Source organism: Carya illinoinensis, chromosome 15 (assembly GCF_018687715.1).
Source record: "Carya illinoinensis cultivar Pawnee chromosome 15, C.illinoinensisPawnee_v1, whole genome shotgun sequence".
Taxonomy (NCBI): Eukaryota; Viridiplantae; Streptophyta; class Magnoliopsida; order Fagales; family Juglandaceae; genus Carya; species Carya illinoinensis.
The window spans coordinates 32,668,183-32,682,936 of record NC_056766.1 but is presented as its reverse complement, the minus strand read 5'-3'; the positions used below and the strand labels follow the sequence as shown (position 1 = coordinate 32,682,936).

General features: G+C 35.0%; 1 protein-coding gene across 1 annotated transcript; it reads left to right on the top strand.

Moving 5' to 3' along the window:
* The first annotated feature begins 9,150 nt into the window (after nt 1-9,150).
* On the top strand, nt 9,151-10,502 carry LOC122296836. The gene is made up of 3 exons (XM_043106634.1): nt 9,151-9,555; nt 9,852-9,944; nt 10,314-10,502. Exons 1-3 carry the CDS (start codon nt 9,151-9,153, stop codon nt 10,500-10,502), a joined length of 687 nt encoding a protein of 228 aa, XP_042962568.1.
* The last annotated feature ends 4,252 nt before the right edge of the window (nt 10,503-14,754 follow it).

Here is a 14,754-nt window from a genome sequence, read left to right as displayed (position 1 = left end):
TGTGTTTGCATGACTGGGCCAACCGAAATATCTTGCTATCACACTTGATAATGCAAGTTCTAATAATGGAGCAGTTTCTTATTTGATGAAAAAGACCAAGTATAGGAGGGACACTGTTTTGGAACATGAAATCTTGTATGTTCGATGTTGTGCCCACGTCTTAAACTTAATCGTTCGTGATGAGTTGAAGGAATTTGATGAGTCTATTGCAAATGTGAGAGGTGTTGTGAAATATGTGAAGTCCTCACCTCAAAGGTGGAGTACATTTAAGAAATGTGTAAAGTTGGAAAATATTACATGCAAAAGTGACATTTGCTTAGATGTACCTACTAGGTGGAACTCCACCTATCTTATGTTGGAGAGGGCATCAAAATTTTGAAAATGTTTTGAATGGTTGGAAGAAGAAGATTCGGGGGTTCCTTACTAGTATTGGAGACAATGATGACAATGATGTGGAGCATGTGGTGAATAGGAGAATGTTGAAGAAGTTAGGGCCTCCCAATAATATCGATTGGGAGAAGGTAAGGTTGTTTGTAAGGTTTCTTAAACTATTTCATGATGCAACTTTACTCTTTTCAGGTGGTCAATATGTAACTTGCAACACCTTTTTTTGGGAGTTAGTTATAAGATCCGATACGATTGATTTGGAGTGTTAAGAAAGAAGCCCCATGGTGAGACTAATGGCCACAAATATGAAGAAAAAATTTGACAAATATTAGGGCAACATGGATAATATGAATATGTTGTTGTTTGTTGGGATTCTTCTTGAAGCTCGGTACAAGATGCGATATCTTGACTTTGGATTGAAAGGGATGTATGCCCATGATCCCACAAAAGTGGTTGATTTGAGTTTAAATGTGAAAAATACTTTAACCAACATGTATGAGGCATAAGCTGAAAATGAAGAAGGGAATATTTCTTTACAACAACAGCAGCAATGCACAAGTTTCCCATGTGAAGATGTAAATCCTACAGATGAAGATGATGCAAGTGGAGACGCGGACATCCGTGCACAAAGAATGGCCGTATTTAAGCAACGGTTACAATTGGAAAACTCTCTTGAAAACAAGTTAGAGGTTGATAGATGCCTAGCTAGAATTTGTGAGAAAGACAATGCAAGTTTTAACATTCTAATTTGGTGGAAGGTTAATTCAGTTAGATATCGCGTGCTTTCAAAAATTGCACTCGATGTACTTGCAATACTGGTATCTATAGTTGCCTATGAATCTTGCTTTAGCACGGCGGGTCATGTCCTTGATCCTTTCCTAAATAGTTTATCTCTGATGATGGTTGTGATAGCATGATACGTTTCCTTCCTTCCTTATTTAGCTTTCATGAGTTGTATATATATACTTCCTTATTTACATAGCAGATGTTTCATACTTAGACAGATTTTGTACATAGTCCTAGTTTCCTTTCTTGTAGACATATTTAATTCTTGTAATTTAGGCTTGATTCTAACCTTGTATCTTGCACACTTGTGCCTATATAATGAAAGGAAATCCTCACTAAGGAGGTATTGAATCCAGTTGACATGGTAGCAAGAGCCATCTATGAATTTTTTTCCTCTTTTGGGTTTTTCCTTTCTGGTGCCTTATGTAACAGCCCACTAGAAATTCTATGGTGGAATTTCTATAGACTTTAGGAACCTCGTGAAAACTCCAAAAACTCCATAAGTTTTCACGAATCGACTAATCGCATAGGTTTTAGCCTGTCAACATAGTCAGTATTATCACTCGTTGTGATGCCAGAATACGTTATAGTCTACGCCACTATACGTAGTTGAATATTTAGGATTTTATAGCACAATAACTCATTTTCATAATTTCAGACGAAACGACTGTTTGAAACTGTGAATTTATTTTTAGGGGCACTTCAGGGTTGAATTTTGGTAAACGATTTTCATTGTAGGTTAATATGAATATTTAGGATTTTTTAGTACTAAATTTATTATGCATTTCTTTGGAGTGAATAGTAACCTCGATAAGTGTACTAAGTGCAGTGTTTTCAAAATCACAGTGTGGAATGTCCAAATTAGGTTAGAGAAGTTTTATTTGGCTACTTGGGAAGATCTTAGCCACACATAGTGAATAGTATTAGACACTTAGCACAAAGAGGAACCATTAGATAGATTTGTAAAGGAAATCAAGGTGTGAGATCATGCCACCTAAGTAAAATTGTTTTTCATCTGATCAACAAGATTGAGCCAGATCAAAGAGGGTTTCAACCCTAGTGAAACCCTAAATGGTTGGAATCCAATTGAAACCCCAAAAAACTTGGTTCAAACCGAAACCCTAAACGGTTTCCCCAAACCCTAAAGTTGGCCTTCAAACCCTCTTTGATCCGATTTCTAGCATTGTGTTTAATCACTTGATTAAATCACTTCCACATGCTATTAATTTCTCAAATTCTTGTTATGACATCATTATCCAACCTTTTAAACCTTGGAAATTTTTTTGGGCCAAGAAAAATTGGATTTTTGGGCTTGATAGCATCTCAAACCCTAACCAAACCCTTTTTAAACCCCAAATTGAAGCCCACTTGGTTGAGGCCCACCAAGGCCCACGAATTTGGCCACCTTGGCAAGGATTCTTGAAGAAGTTTCCTCCCCCACATGGCAGACCATTCACTGCCCTTGGCTACACCCAATAGTGCCTTGATGAGATGGAGAAACCCACCCCATCAACCCCCATACCTCATAGCTTCTGCAGGCTGTCCTTTGCCCCTCACTATTCTCCACTTTATGTCACGTAGCCACCTCTAATCAAGGTCATTCAGGTCCATATCTTCCCCCTACAGAAGCCTTGATTCGTGCAAGACACACTTACTTCCCTTTCATCACTTCTTCACCCCGTTCTTAGAGAGAAATCCAAAAGAGCTCTCTCAGGCAGATTTCTGGGTCTTTTTGCATGGAGCTTTTCGACCCTTTGTAAGTATTTTCACACGATGACTCCTTCATAAAAGTTGTTCTTTTTTGAGTATAGTTTCCATATATATATATATATTATTAGTATCATTACATGGTCATTTTGTTGGTCAAAATTATTTTTAACCATGGAAAGGTCATTCTGGGCGTGAAACTGGAGAGTATGTTATGTTTTGGAATTTTTGACCAAGCTAATGGACATATCTTGGTCTGAAAATTTAATGGAGTGTTGTTAGCATGTGTTTAAGAGTGTTCATTGAAGTTTTGTTGCATGAATAAAGCTTTTGATGATATATTTTCTTAGATCTAAAAACTTGAAAACTGGAAGTGGAAAAACAGTTTTTATTTGGAGAAAGTTTGAATATTTCGTGGTTTGATCTTACTCTAATGGCTTTGATATTTTTATATGATGATCCTAAGTCTCTTATTTGCATGTTAGGATGTTATTTTGAAGATATTTAGCATTAGTTTCAAAGATATGATTTTTCTATTCAAGAGAATTTCGGTTAGGCCTAAGATTTGATGTTTTTGGGTTAGATCCATATTTTATTTGAGTTTTAGCCATGTGATTTTAAGTTTTATGGTTGGATATTCTTTAGGACACATTTTAAAACCATGTGATGCTTTATTTCAAAGATCTCACGTTCTTAAGCCATTGATCAAGAGACTTATCAAAGCTAGTTGAGGAAAAAGTTTCTATTTTTGGACTAAGTGTAAAACCAAAAACTCCAAGTGTTATTTTGTGACTTTGGTGACTTTATTTTGATGATTTAAAGCATGGATGATCTTAGGATGATGTTATGAATATGTTAGAGGTAAGATTTGATTTTTTGGAATTCTTGGAGATGCTTTGATTTAGGGTCAAAGCTTGTGACTCAAGTGTTTGGATCCTTTTACAAAAAGTTTGGTGTTGATTATTAGATTTTTCTAAATGGATGTTTTAAGTATGGTTTTAAACTTAGGATAGGAAGATCCTTGTTGCAAAATTTTGGGTTAAGCATGAGTTTTGAAGTTGGAAGGAATTGCAACAAAAATCAAGAGAAATGACCTATGAATGTTTTGGCCATAGTGTGTTTTCCATAGTTGTGATTTGTTTTAAATTTTTCTGACTTGATATTTGAGTTTAGGACAAAATTTACACTAGGAATGTAAATTTTAGAAATTTTTGGAGTTAGGATGTGAAATCCTTAAGTTAGGGGTAAAATGGTCATTTTTTCACATGTAGAGGGTAAAATGGTAATTTTACTCTAAGTTAGCTTGTTTTCATGCTTCCAATTGTTAGTAATTAAATTTCTAACTTTTAGAATACCCTCTTACAATTCCTCGTGTTTCGCGCTTATTCTCGTAGAACGCGACGATCGAGGTAAGTTAGCTTCTAACTTACTATCAGTTTATTGTGTATGTATGATGGGTAAGGGAAATACAATTTATGTATGTATGTTATCATATATGCCATGCCATGCCACGTCATTACATGTATATCTGTTACGCATGATTTATTCCGTCATGAATGCTTATTTGTTACACGATCTATTATGTCACGTATTGCTATATGTTACAAGTATGTCATATTATGTTATGCCATCTATTACATGTATGCCATGTCACGTAATATTTACTGTTACATGTTATGCCATGTTATGAAATATTGTCTGTTACATATTATGTCATACTACAAAATATTTCCATCTCAAGTAAGTCATGTCTATCAAGTTACGTTCAAATCATGTTATGTGACGTCAGGACTTATGTTCTTTCATATTCCAGTCACGTTTCATCTCGAATACAGTTATGCATTTTGAGAACAGTTAAGTTTCAGTTATCAGTTAATTTGTACTACGGTCAAGAATGATACGCGCTGCCTGGTATTGCGGTCAAGGCTATGTGCTGCCAAGTACTAAGGTGAAGGAGTATAATCTACCGTACTACAGATGGTTAAATTAGTTAAGTTATGTTATGGTTAAGGATAATACGCGCTGCTTGGTACTGCGGTCAAGGCTATGCGCTGCCAAGTACTACGGTGAAGGAGTATAATCTACTGTTATGTTAAGTTATGTTACGGTCAAGGATGATACACACTGCCTGGTACTGTGGTCAAGGCTATGCACTGCCAAGTACTATGGTGAAGGAGTATAATCTGCCGTACTACAGAAGGATGATACACGCTGCTTGGTACTGCGGTTAAGGCTATAAGCTGCCGAGTACTATGGTGAAGGAGTATAATCTGCCGTTATGTTATGTTATGTTCATGTTTACGTTAAGTTTCAAGTTCATGTTCATATCATGTTATGTTCACGTTTATGTTAAGTTCAAACTCATGTTCATGTTATGTTAAGTTCATGTTCATATCATGTTATGTTTACGTTTATGTTAAGTTCAAACTCATGTTCATGTTATGTTATGTTCAATGTTCACGTTATATTTCAAGTTCACGTTCATGTCATGTTATGTCCATGTACATGTTATGTTATGTTCATGTTTACATTATGTCTCAAGCTCACGTTTATGTCATGTTATGCTCAGGTTTATGTTAAGTTCAAGTTCATGTTTATGTTATGTATGTTCACGTTCATGCTATGTTTCAAGTCCATGTTATGTTTCAAGTTCAAGTTCTTGTTATGTTGCTAGTCCATGTTGTGTTTGAAGTTCAAGTTCATGTCATGTCAAGTCAAGTTTGGTTCACGTTTCTGTTCAGAGTATGTCAGTTATGCCATGCTATATGTCAAGTTATGTTATGCTTACTTACGACTTTAATTATGCATTCATGTTTTTACTGCCATGCATGCATCATTAACTTGTGTGAAAGTTTCATATTATTTTCTGAGATTTGTAATTAAATCTCACTGTGGTAGTCCCAACTACCATTCCCCCTGAATGATAGGCGTTGTTTCAGGATCATAGTAGGGAGCAGACACTGGTAGACTGGAGGAGGTTGACTAGACGCCGCAGACACGACGCAGAACTTACTGCTTCCATAGTTAGTTTTTGGATAGATTTTGGCCTTGTTAGTCGAGTTACACAAGTTACTCGACGAACTTCCTCAATAGTGTATTTGGTAATGTAAATATGGAGTCTGGCTTTCCATGTTTTAGAGATTACAGTCTTCTGAAACTCGTACTAAAATCATGGATATTTATTCTGTTAAGTATGTTTGGATTACGATTTAACTATTTGGGATATTATAAGTTTGGTGCATAGTATTGCTAAAAAAAAATTATCCACTTCGAATGTTGCATAATGCTAGATGCATATTAGGAATATTGCATCTTATATGTCATGAACGGGGGCAAGTAACCTTGTGTTGCATGTCCCGACGCTTCGGATGTCCATCCGATCCCAAACGAAAATCTGAGGGCGTCACACCTTAAGTGTTTTTTTCTGGGCTGCCTCTCTCGATGCCTTTTCTTATGGTGGTTGCGCACCTTTTTTTAGCCTGACGGTAGTGTCTGGTGGTGACCGTGTGGTGGTCGATCACTTCTGTAGTAGCTATCGATAGTACTTGGTTCAAGGTCTTTGACATTAGCACTTTGGTTTGGCGATTGTTTCATTTTTGGGTAGGTATCATTACTTGGGCCCTTTTTTGTTTTGTTCTTGGGCTTCTTCATTGTGGGCTATTTCTTTTGGAGTTACTGGGGCCTGTTATTGCTTGGGCAACCTGTTTGGTGTCTTTACCGACCCTAGGCATATTTGGTTGATTTTGCTCCTGTTTCTTTTGTCGTGGGCTTGTTACTTGGACTTACACTGTTTGGGCTTGTTATTTGCTATCTCTTTTGCCATTTAATTTAGGCCTTTTATTTGGTTAAGCTTGTTGCTGTTTTGTTTTTTCCACTCTCGCTTACGGTCATCATGTCTTCCGAATCTTTTGTTGTGAAATTCACGAGTAAGAACTATTCTGTCTTGGAAATTTAGTTTCGTTTATTTGTTCTGGGGAAAGAGTTATAGGGTCATATTGATGGGAGTGATCCAGCTCTTACTAAGCTTTGTAAATTGGCACAGTGGAAGATCAAAGATGCTAGGGTGATGACATGGATTTTAGGATCGGTTGATCCTCTTGTTGTTCTTAATCTAAGACCATATAAAACTGCTAAATTTATGTGGGAATACTTAAGGAAAGTATATAATTAGGACAATACTGCCCAGCATTTTCAATTAGAGTACGAGATTGCCTATTATACTCAGGGTGATCTCTCCATTCAAAAATTATTTTTTTGGCTTTAATAATCTTTGGGGAGAATTTACTGACATGATTTATTCCAAGGTACTTTACTAGAAGAGTCTCTCTCTGTTGTGTAGGAAATTCATGAGCAAAGCAAGCGAGATCAGTTTTTAATGAAGTTACAAACTGAATTTGAGGCCACTCACTCTAATTTGATGAACAGGGATCCCGTGCCGTCTTTGGATGTTTGTTTTGGGGAGTTACTTCGTGAGGAGCAGCGTCGTGCCACCCAGGCCACTTATCAGCATGACAAAATGAAACCCATTGATGTGGCTTATGTTGCTCAAAGGAAAGGCAACGGACGAGACATGTGAAAAGTTCAATGCTTTAGCTGCAAGGAATACGAACATATTGCTGCCCGCTGTGCAAGGAAATCTTGCAACTGCTATAAGAAGCCGGCGCATATTATTAAAGATTACACTATGCGTCCCTAGAATCGTTAGGCTAATGCTTATCAGGTTACTTTGGGTTCCTCCTTTTATGCTATTGTTGGTTACTCCTCTGCTTTTACTACTAAGATGGTCCAGCAAATGATTATTTCAGCATTTTCAACCTTAGGGCTGCAAGGTAACGGTTCCCTTTCATCCTTTTCATGGCTTGTTATTCGGGTGCGTCTAATCACATGACTAGTACTTCTGATACACTTAACAATGTTCAGAATTATAATGAATCGTCACACATTCAGATTGCTAACGATAGTTAGTTACCTATTCATGCTATTGGGGATGTTGATTCCACTGTTCGAGGTGTTTTTGTATCTCCTCAGTTTTCTACTAGTCTCTTATCAATAGGTCAGTTGGTTGATAACAACTTTGATGTTTGTTTTTCTCATGATGGTTGTCTTGTGCAGGATCAGGTGTTAGGCCAAATACTCGCGAAGGGGCTTAAAGTTGGACATTTATTTCCTTTGCATTTTTCCATTCCTGTTGTTATTTCATTTGCTTGTAACATTGTGAACAATAAGTGTGAAGTGTGGCACAAATGGTTGGGTCATCCTAATTCCATTGTTTTATCTCATGTAATAAATTATGGTTTGTTGGGCAATAAAGATCAATTTTCTTCTCATCTCTCTTTTGATTGTTCCACATGCAAATTAGGTAAAAGTAAGTCTCTTTCTTTTCCTTCTTATGGTAGTCATGCTGAACGTTGTTTCGATTTGATTCATAGTGATGTGTGGGGAATTTATCCTATTATCTCACATGCAAATTATAAATACTTTGGTACTTTCATAGATGATTATTCAAAGTATACCTGGATTTATTTTCTTCATTATAAATCTGAGGTCTTCTCTGTTTTTCAACAATTCACTACTTATGTTGAGACTCAAGTTTCTCCTAGCATTTAAATTCTAAGGTCTGCTCAGGTGGTGAATATATGTCTCATGAGTTTCACGTTTTTCTCCAACAAAAGGCATTGTTTCTCAACGTGCTTGTCCTCATACACTTCAGCAAAATGGTGTCGCTGAACGTAAAAATATAAATTTGTTGGATGTTGTTCGTACTTTATTACTTCAATCATCTATTTCCCCTAAATTCTGGGTTGAACCCTTATCTACGGCTATTTAATTAATTAATAGATTGCCGTCCAGTGTCTTGAATTTTGAAACTCTTTACTTTCACCTTTATCATCAGCATCCTCGCTACCTTGATATGCACACTTTGGTTGTGTTTGTTTTGTTCATTTGCCTTCCCATGAGCGTCATAAACTATCTACTCAATCTGTTAAATGTGCTTTTATGGGTTAGAGTACTTCACACAAAGGTTATGTTTGCTATGATCCATGCTCTAATAGATTTCGCATTTCTCGTCTTGTTTTTTTCTTTGAAATTCAGTCGTTCTTTTCTTCTCATGTTGAGTCTTTGCTTGAGATGCATGTTTTGCCTCATTTTGATGACTTGGCTCCTTCTCCTGACCGATTCAAATCTTGACTAGTCTATAAAAGACAACGCCCTACTTTGCCCCTTCCTAAGCCTGATCCATCATCTGAACCTACTCAAACTGAATCTTCTATGGGTGATCCAGACATTACCACAGTTCCTCGATGTTCTACCAGAGTTTCTCGTCCACCGAATCGGTATGATTTCTCCCATATGTCTCTTCATGTTACTTTGTCTTCCATTCCCATTCCGTCAGGTCATTCTAAGGTGGCTAAACATGACTGTTGGCGTACGACGATGACCGACGAACTTCGAGCTCTTCATGATAATCATACATGGGATGTTGTCCCTTGTCCTGCTCAGCTTAAAGCTATTGGTTGCAAATGGGTTTATTCTATCAAGTTGCGTTCTGACTGGACTTTGGATAGGTATAAGGCCCGATTGGTTGCGCTTGGCAATAGGCAAGAGTATGGGGTGGACTATCCTGACTTTTGCTCCAGTTGCCAAGGACTGTCCTTTCTATTGTTGCATCCCAAGGTTGGCCTCTTCATCAAATGGATGTCAAAAATGACTTTCTTCATGGCGATCTCAAAGAAGAGATATACATGACCATTCCACCTAGTTTGTCCCCCTCTTCTTCCTTAGATGTCTGTAAGTTGAACACTAGTTATATGGGCTAAAACAAGCTCCCCGAGCATGGTTTGATAATTCCAATCCACTTTGCTACAGTTTTATTTTAAGTAGAGTCAATATGACTCTTCTTTATTTTTCTGCAAGACATCTATTGAAATTATTCTTCTTCTGGTTTATGTTGATGATATTGTTATTACTAGGATGGACTCTACCTTGATCATCCAACTGCGACTGCAGCATCTTCAAGCCTCATTTCATATGAAGGATCTTGGTCCTCTTACATACTTTTTGGGGTTAGAAATTCATACTGATCCATCTGGCATTTTTTTGAATCAACATAAATATATTCAGGATCTAATTACTTTGGCTAGTCTTTAGGATGCTTTTTCTGTGGATACTTTTTTTGTCGAGACTAGGGTGATATCCTCTCCAACCCTACTCTGTATCGACAGTTAGTGGGGAGCCTGGACTATTTGACTATTACTCGACCTGATATTTTATTTGATGTCTAGCAAGTTAGCCAATTCATGCAGGCTCCCTATCATCTACATTTAGCTGCCGTTCGTCGTATTATTTGATATCTTCGAGGCTCTCCTAACCGTGGCATGTTCTTTCCTACTAGGACTTCTCTTTGTCTTGTGGCTTACAATGATGCTGATTAGGCAGGATGTCTTGATATGCGACAATCTGTTATGGGCTGGTGCATATTTCTTTATGACTCTTTGATATCTTGGAAGAGTAAGAAACAAGATCGTGTTTCCAAATCTTCCACCGAATACTATGCGATGTATGCTGCTTGTTCTGAGATTCTCTGGCTTCGTGGTCTCCTCGTTGAGATTGGTTGCGTTTAGTCCGATCCTACCTCTACATGCTGACAACACTAATGCCATTCAAATTGCTGCAAATCCAATTTTTCATGAACATACAAACACATTGAGGTGGATTGTCATTCCATTCGGGAAGTATTGGACACTCGTATCATTTCTCTTCCTCATGTTTCTACTGACCTCCAGATCATTGATGTGTTTACTATGGCCATGACACGACATCCTCATCAGTTTCTTGTGGACAAATTGATGCTTCTTGATTGACCAAAATCAATTTGAGTGATTGACCAAAATCAATTTGAGGGGGGATGATAGCATGATACGTTTCCTTCTTTCCTTATTTAGCTTTCATGAGTTGTATATATATACTTCCTTATTTAGATGGCTGATGTTCCATACTTAGACAGATTTTGTACATAGTCCTAATTTCCTTTCTTGTAGACATATTTAATTCCTGTAATTTAGGCTTGATTCTAGCCTTGTATCTTGCACACTTGTATCTATATAATGAAAGGAAACCCTCACTAGGGAGGTATTCAATCCAATTAAAGGTTAAGGGTTTTATTTGTGCACAAAATTGGCTTCGTTCTTCTTCTACTCCAATCAGCCTTAGGACTTTAATGGATGAGGTGGAGGATTTTGAGAGACAGTTGGATATAGGTATGTTTCTTATTTACTTTATTTTATAACTTTTATGATCTATATTCCATTACATTTAAGAAATTTCTTTTGTTTTTTCTTTATTTTATAGAACTTGCTCGAGAGGGTGAAAATATTATGGAGGCATCAAATACAATGTCTACATCCAATGCAGATCAATGAGGTGAGTTCCTATACAGCATGTCTTAAGAAGGCATTTGTTTTCGGGTTAATTATTTAAAGCTTGATAGAGATAATTAACTTAGACTTTGGCTCTAAATGATGGTTGTGTTGTATATATCATGTGGTGTTGGTGGGATGAGATTTCTTAGATTAATGGGCAAAAGTAAAGGTCAATAATGTTAAGGTACTGACTGTTAACATCTTTTAATGACCTTTTAATGTTAAGGTCCCTGCAAAATAAAAAATCAAAACCCTAAAATCAAAAAGAAAGAAGTAAAAATATATATATTTTTTTCAATCTGGTATTCAAGAAAACTGGAGAATTTGGTTTGTGGTTTATGTTCTTTGCTTGGCATGATTTTATTTATTGAAATACGTACCTTGACATATACTTCTGGAATTACTTACGTAGATTCAATTAATTCAATGTTTTTCCTTTTTATATTGAATTAATAGAATCTACGTAAGTAATTCCAGAAGTATTTTTTTTTTCCTTACAGTTGAGTTGTGCCCTTTGATTTTCCGTTTTCAATTTTCTTTTATTCGCCTTCATTTTGGTTTGCATGTTGTTCTTACAATGTTTACTGGCTATGTGATTGGATATGCTATATTCACTATATATATATATATATATTAAAACAGAATATTATTTTCATTTGTATTAGAACACAATATTGTTGTTAGATAATACTAAACAATAAGAGTAATTCTAATATTCTATATAGTTTTGATTTTGAGTTGTGAAAATATAATGTATTGAATCATTGATTTCCTCTTTTCTTCTTTTTTGTTTTTAATTTTTTTTAATTTTTTATAATTTTTTAATGGGTAAACGTTGAAGACTTGAAGTGATGGAGACTAATGTTTAACCTTTTTTTTTTTTTTTATGTATTAATTTGACTTCTTGGTTTATATATATGTGTATTTTGTATTGATGTAAATATGAGAGGTGAGAGGTGTGTTATGAACTTATGAATTGTATTGATGTAATCTTTTTTTATTCAAATTTATTATATATACGCCATTTTCCTTTTATGATTATTTTTATTTTCCTTTTAAGTTCTTTTTGATATTTTTGGACTTAAAAAGTTAAAATTAAAATGTTAGTGGGCCGAAAATTATAGGATATTGGATCTGGCCATTGGCCCATGTGGTACAGCCCCACCCATACAACATTTTCAGTCCTATTTTCCTCTTTGTACCATTCCATATTAACCAATTGTACCCCTTCCCTGGAGCATACATGATTTGAGCTGTTACTAGTTATCTTAGCATCACCAATATCAATCTTCCTAGCATCTTTAAAAACTATTACGACATATAATACAATTTCATTTATTTTCTCCAAATAGTGAGGCCTCTTGATATCTATTGCCCACTCTTCTTCTCCCATCGGTTTGACCTAATCATTAGGCCCTTCACCATTTCATTATCTTTTAGAAAGTCATGAATATAACCAAACCACTTTGGAATCTAATTTTCTGAAAACAAAGTAGCATCATATTCTTAGACTCCTTTTAAACCAATATCATCATCATCATCATTATCAATTTAATTTGAGTCATGCTTGCTATTAAAAATGAGATCACAATTCACACATACATACCTTCCACAATAAAGGATTTTGCCCTTTATCATTCCATATATTCACATGCATTTTGTCGCAGCCAGTCAATTCAATTCTTCCTAGCGATCTGATGTGGCTTCCATTGAATTGCAATATATATATATTTTTAATTATGCAAATCTTCTAATGACTCGCATCTCATAACATCTACTTGTCTTATATTTGGTGGAAGTTTTGGTATTTCTTCAATTTTCTCACAATTGCAAGTAATGATTTCTCCTCTTCCATTTTTGTAGACTCCATAGCCAGAAGGGATAGCCCATCATCCCTCATCTTCTTTACAAGTTTTAGTCAAATACCACCAATCAAGAGTAGCCATAAATATTGCAACCGAATGCAAGCAATTGGGAGACGCATAAGGTTTTTCCAATCTCATAGATATAATTCCTCAAGTCCAACGAGGTTCCTAATGGATAAAAGTAGTTTTTCTATTGCAGTGCCATCTAGAGTCATTTGAATTAAAGATTCCATTTTACACTCAATTTCAGGAAGATCACGAAGGCTTGAGCAACCCCAAAGACCAAGATGGCATAAAGGTCTCAACTTCATGCTTCTTGGAATCAACTTCATGCTTCTTGGAAGATATAGAATCAAAAAGTCATGTCAAAGTTTTTTCAAATGCCACATCATATCAAAGCTTGAGTACTAAATAGATTCAGATCATTTCACATATTCCAAAAAATGATTCATAACATCTTCACATCACATGCAAAAAATTTCAGATTTCATATTCGCTCTTTTCGCATAGTTCATAAACTTTTCGCATAGTTCAGAAACTAAATGCCAAAAATAAACTCATGTCTACACCAATCATGACAGAAATGCATTCTCTTTCATAGAAAATTCATAAGTAATGTCGAACAAATGACTGAGGTTGTCTTCACATTTCTTTTTATAACAAAACATACATATTTTCCAAAATCAATCTCGTTTTATTTTATTTTTATGCAAAATTTAATATAGGAACCCCGCTCACCTGTACTTCGTAGCTTCTCTGAATTTCCTCACAACAGTACTAAGGGAATATCAATCATTATCTATAGAAAAATCATGTAACTTGGATAAATCTCCAATTGAACATTTACTTTGTATATGAACCTAGAATACTTAAAACACCTATTTTAATACTCAAAAACCTAAAATTCTCTTAACCCTAAAATACCATCACTTTCTAAATTCTACAAAAATCCACATAATCGAATTCATACCAAAGAGAAAATAATTGAATAAATATTATGTTTAAGAGGAAAATCAATAAATACTAATATTTTAAAATATTTAAAATACTAATAACATATTATAAATTAGTAGAATCCGTTGGCTACTCTAAATTCTAATAAATTAAGTCATGAAAAACTCCTCTCTTAAAAATGTTTATTTTGTGATGATTACCATAATTATTCAACTTTACAAGAAATCTAATAATACCCATATCATTTCAATATTCTTAACATATTTTTTTATTTTACAAATATAACTTTAATATGATAAATGTTTCAAAATCTATTTCAGTAACATAAAAAATCATTACATACAATAGACCTAAATGTTTAAAATAAAATATTAAACTATTTATAATTGAAATCTAATTGTAAAAGTAATAATAAAATAATATAGTATAAATTACTTAATTAAAATACTACTAAAATCTATTTATACAAGAATTTAATATTTTAAAATATAAATTAATCCCAAGAATATTTTCTATAACATAAATATTCAAGTAAAACTAGGCTCATCCCATGCCAAAAGCATTAGATTTGCTATAAGTTGCCTAAGGGCATGACTGTAATTTACACACACTTACAAGTAAAACTTAAAAATAAC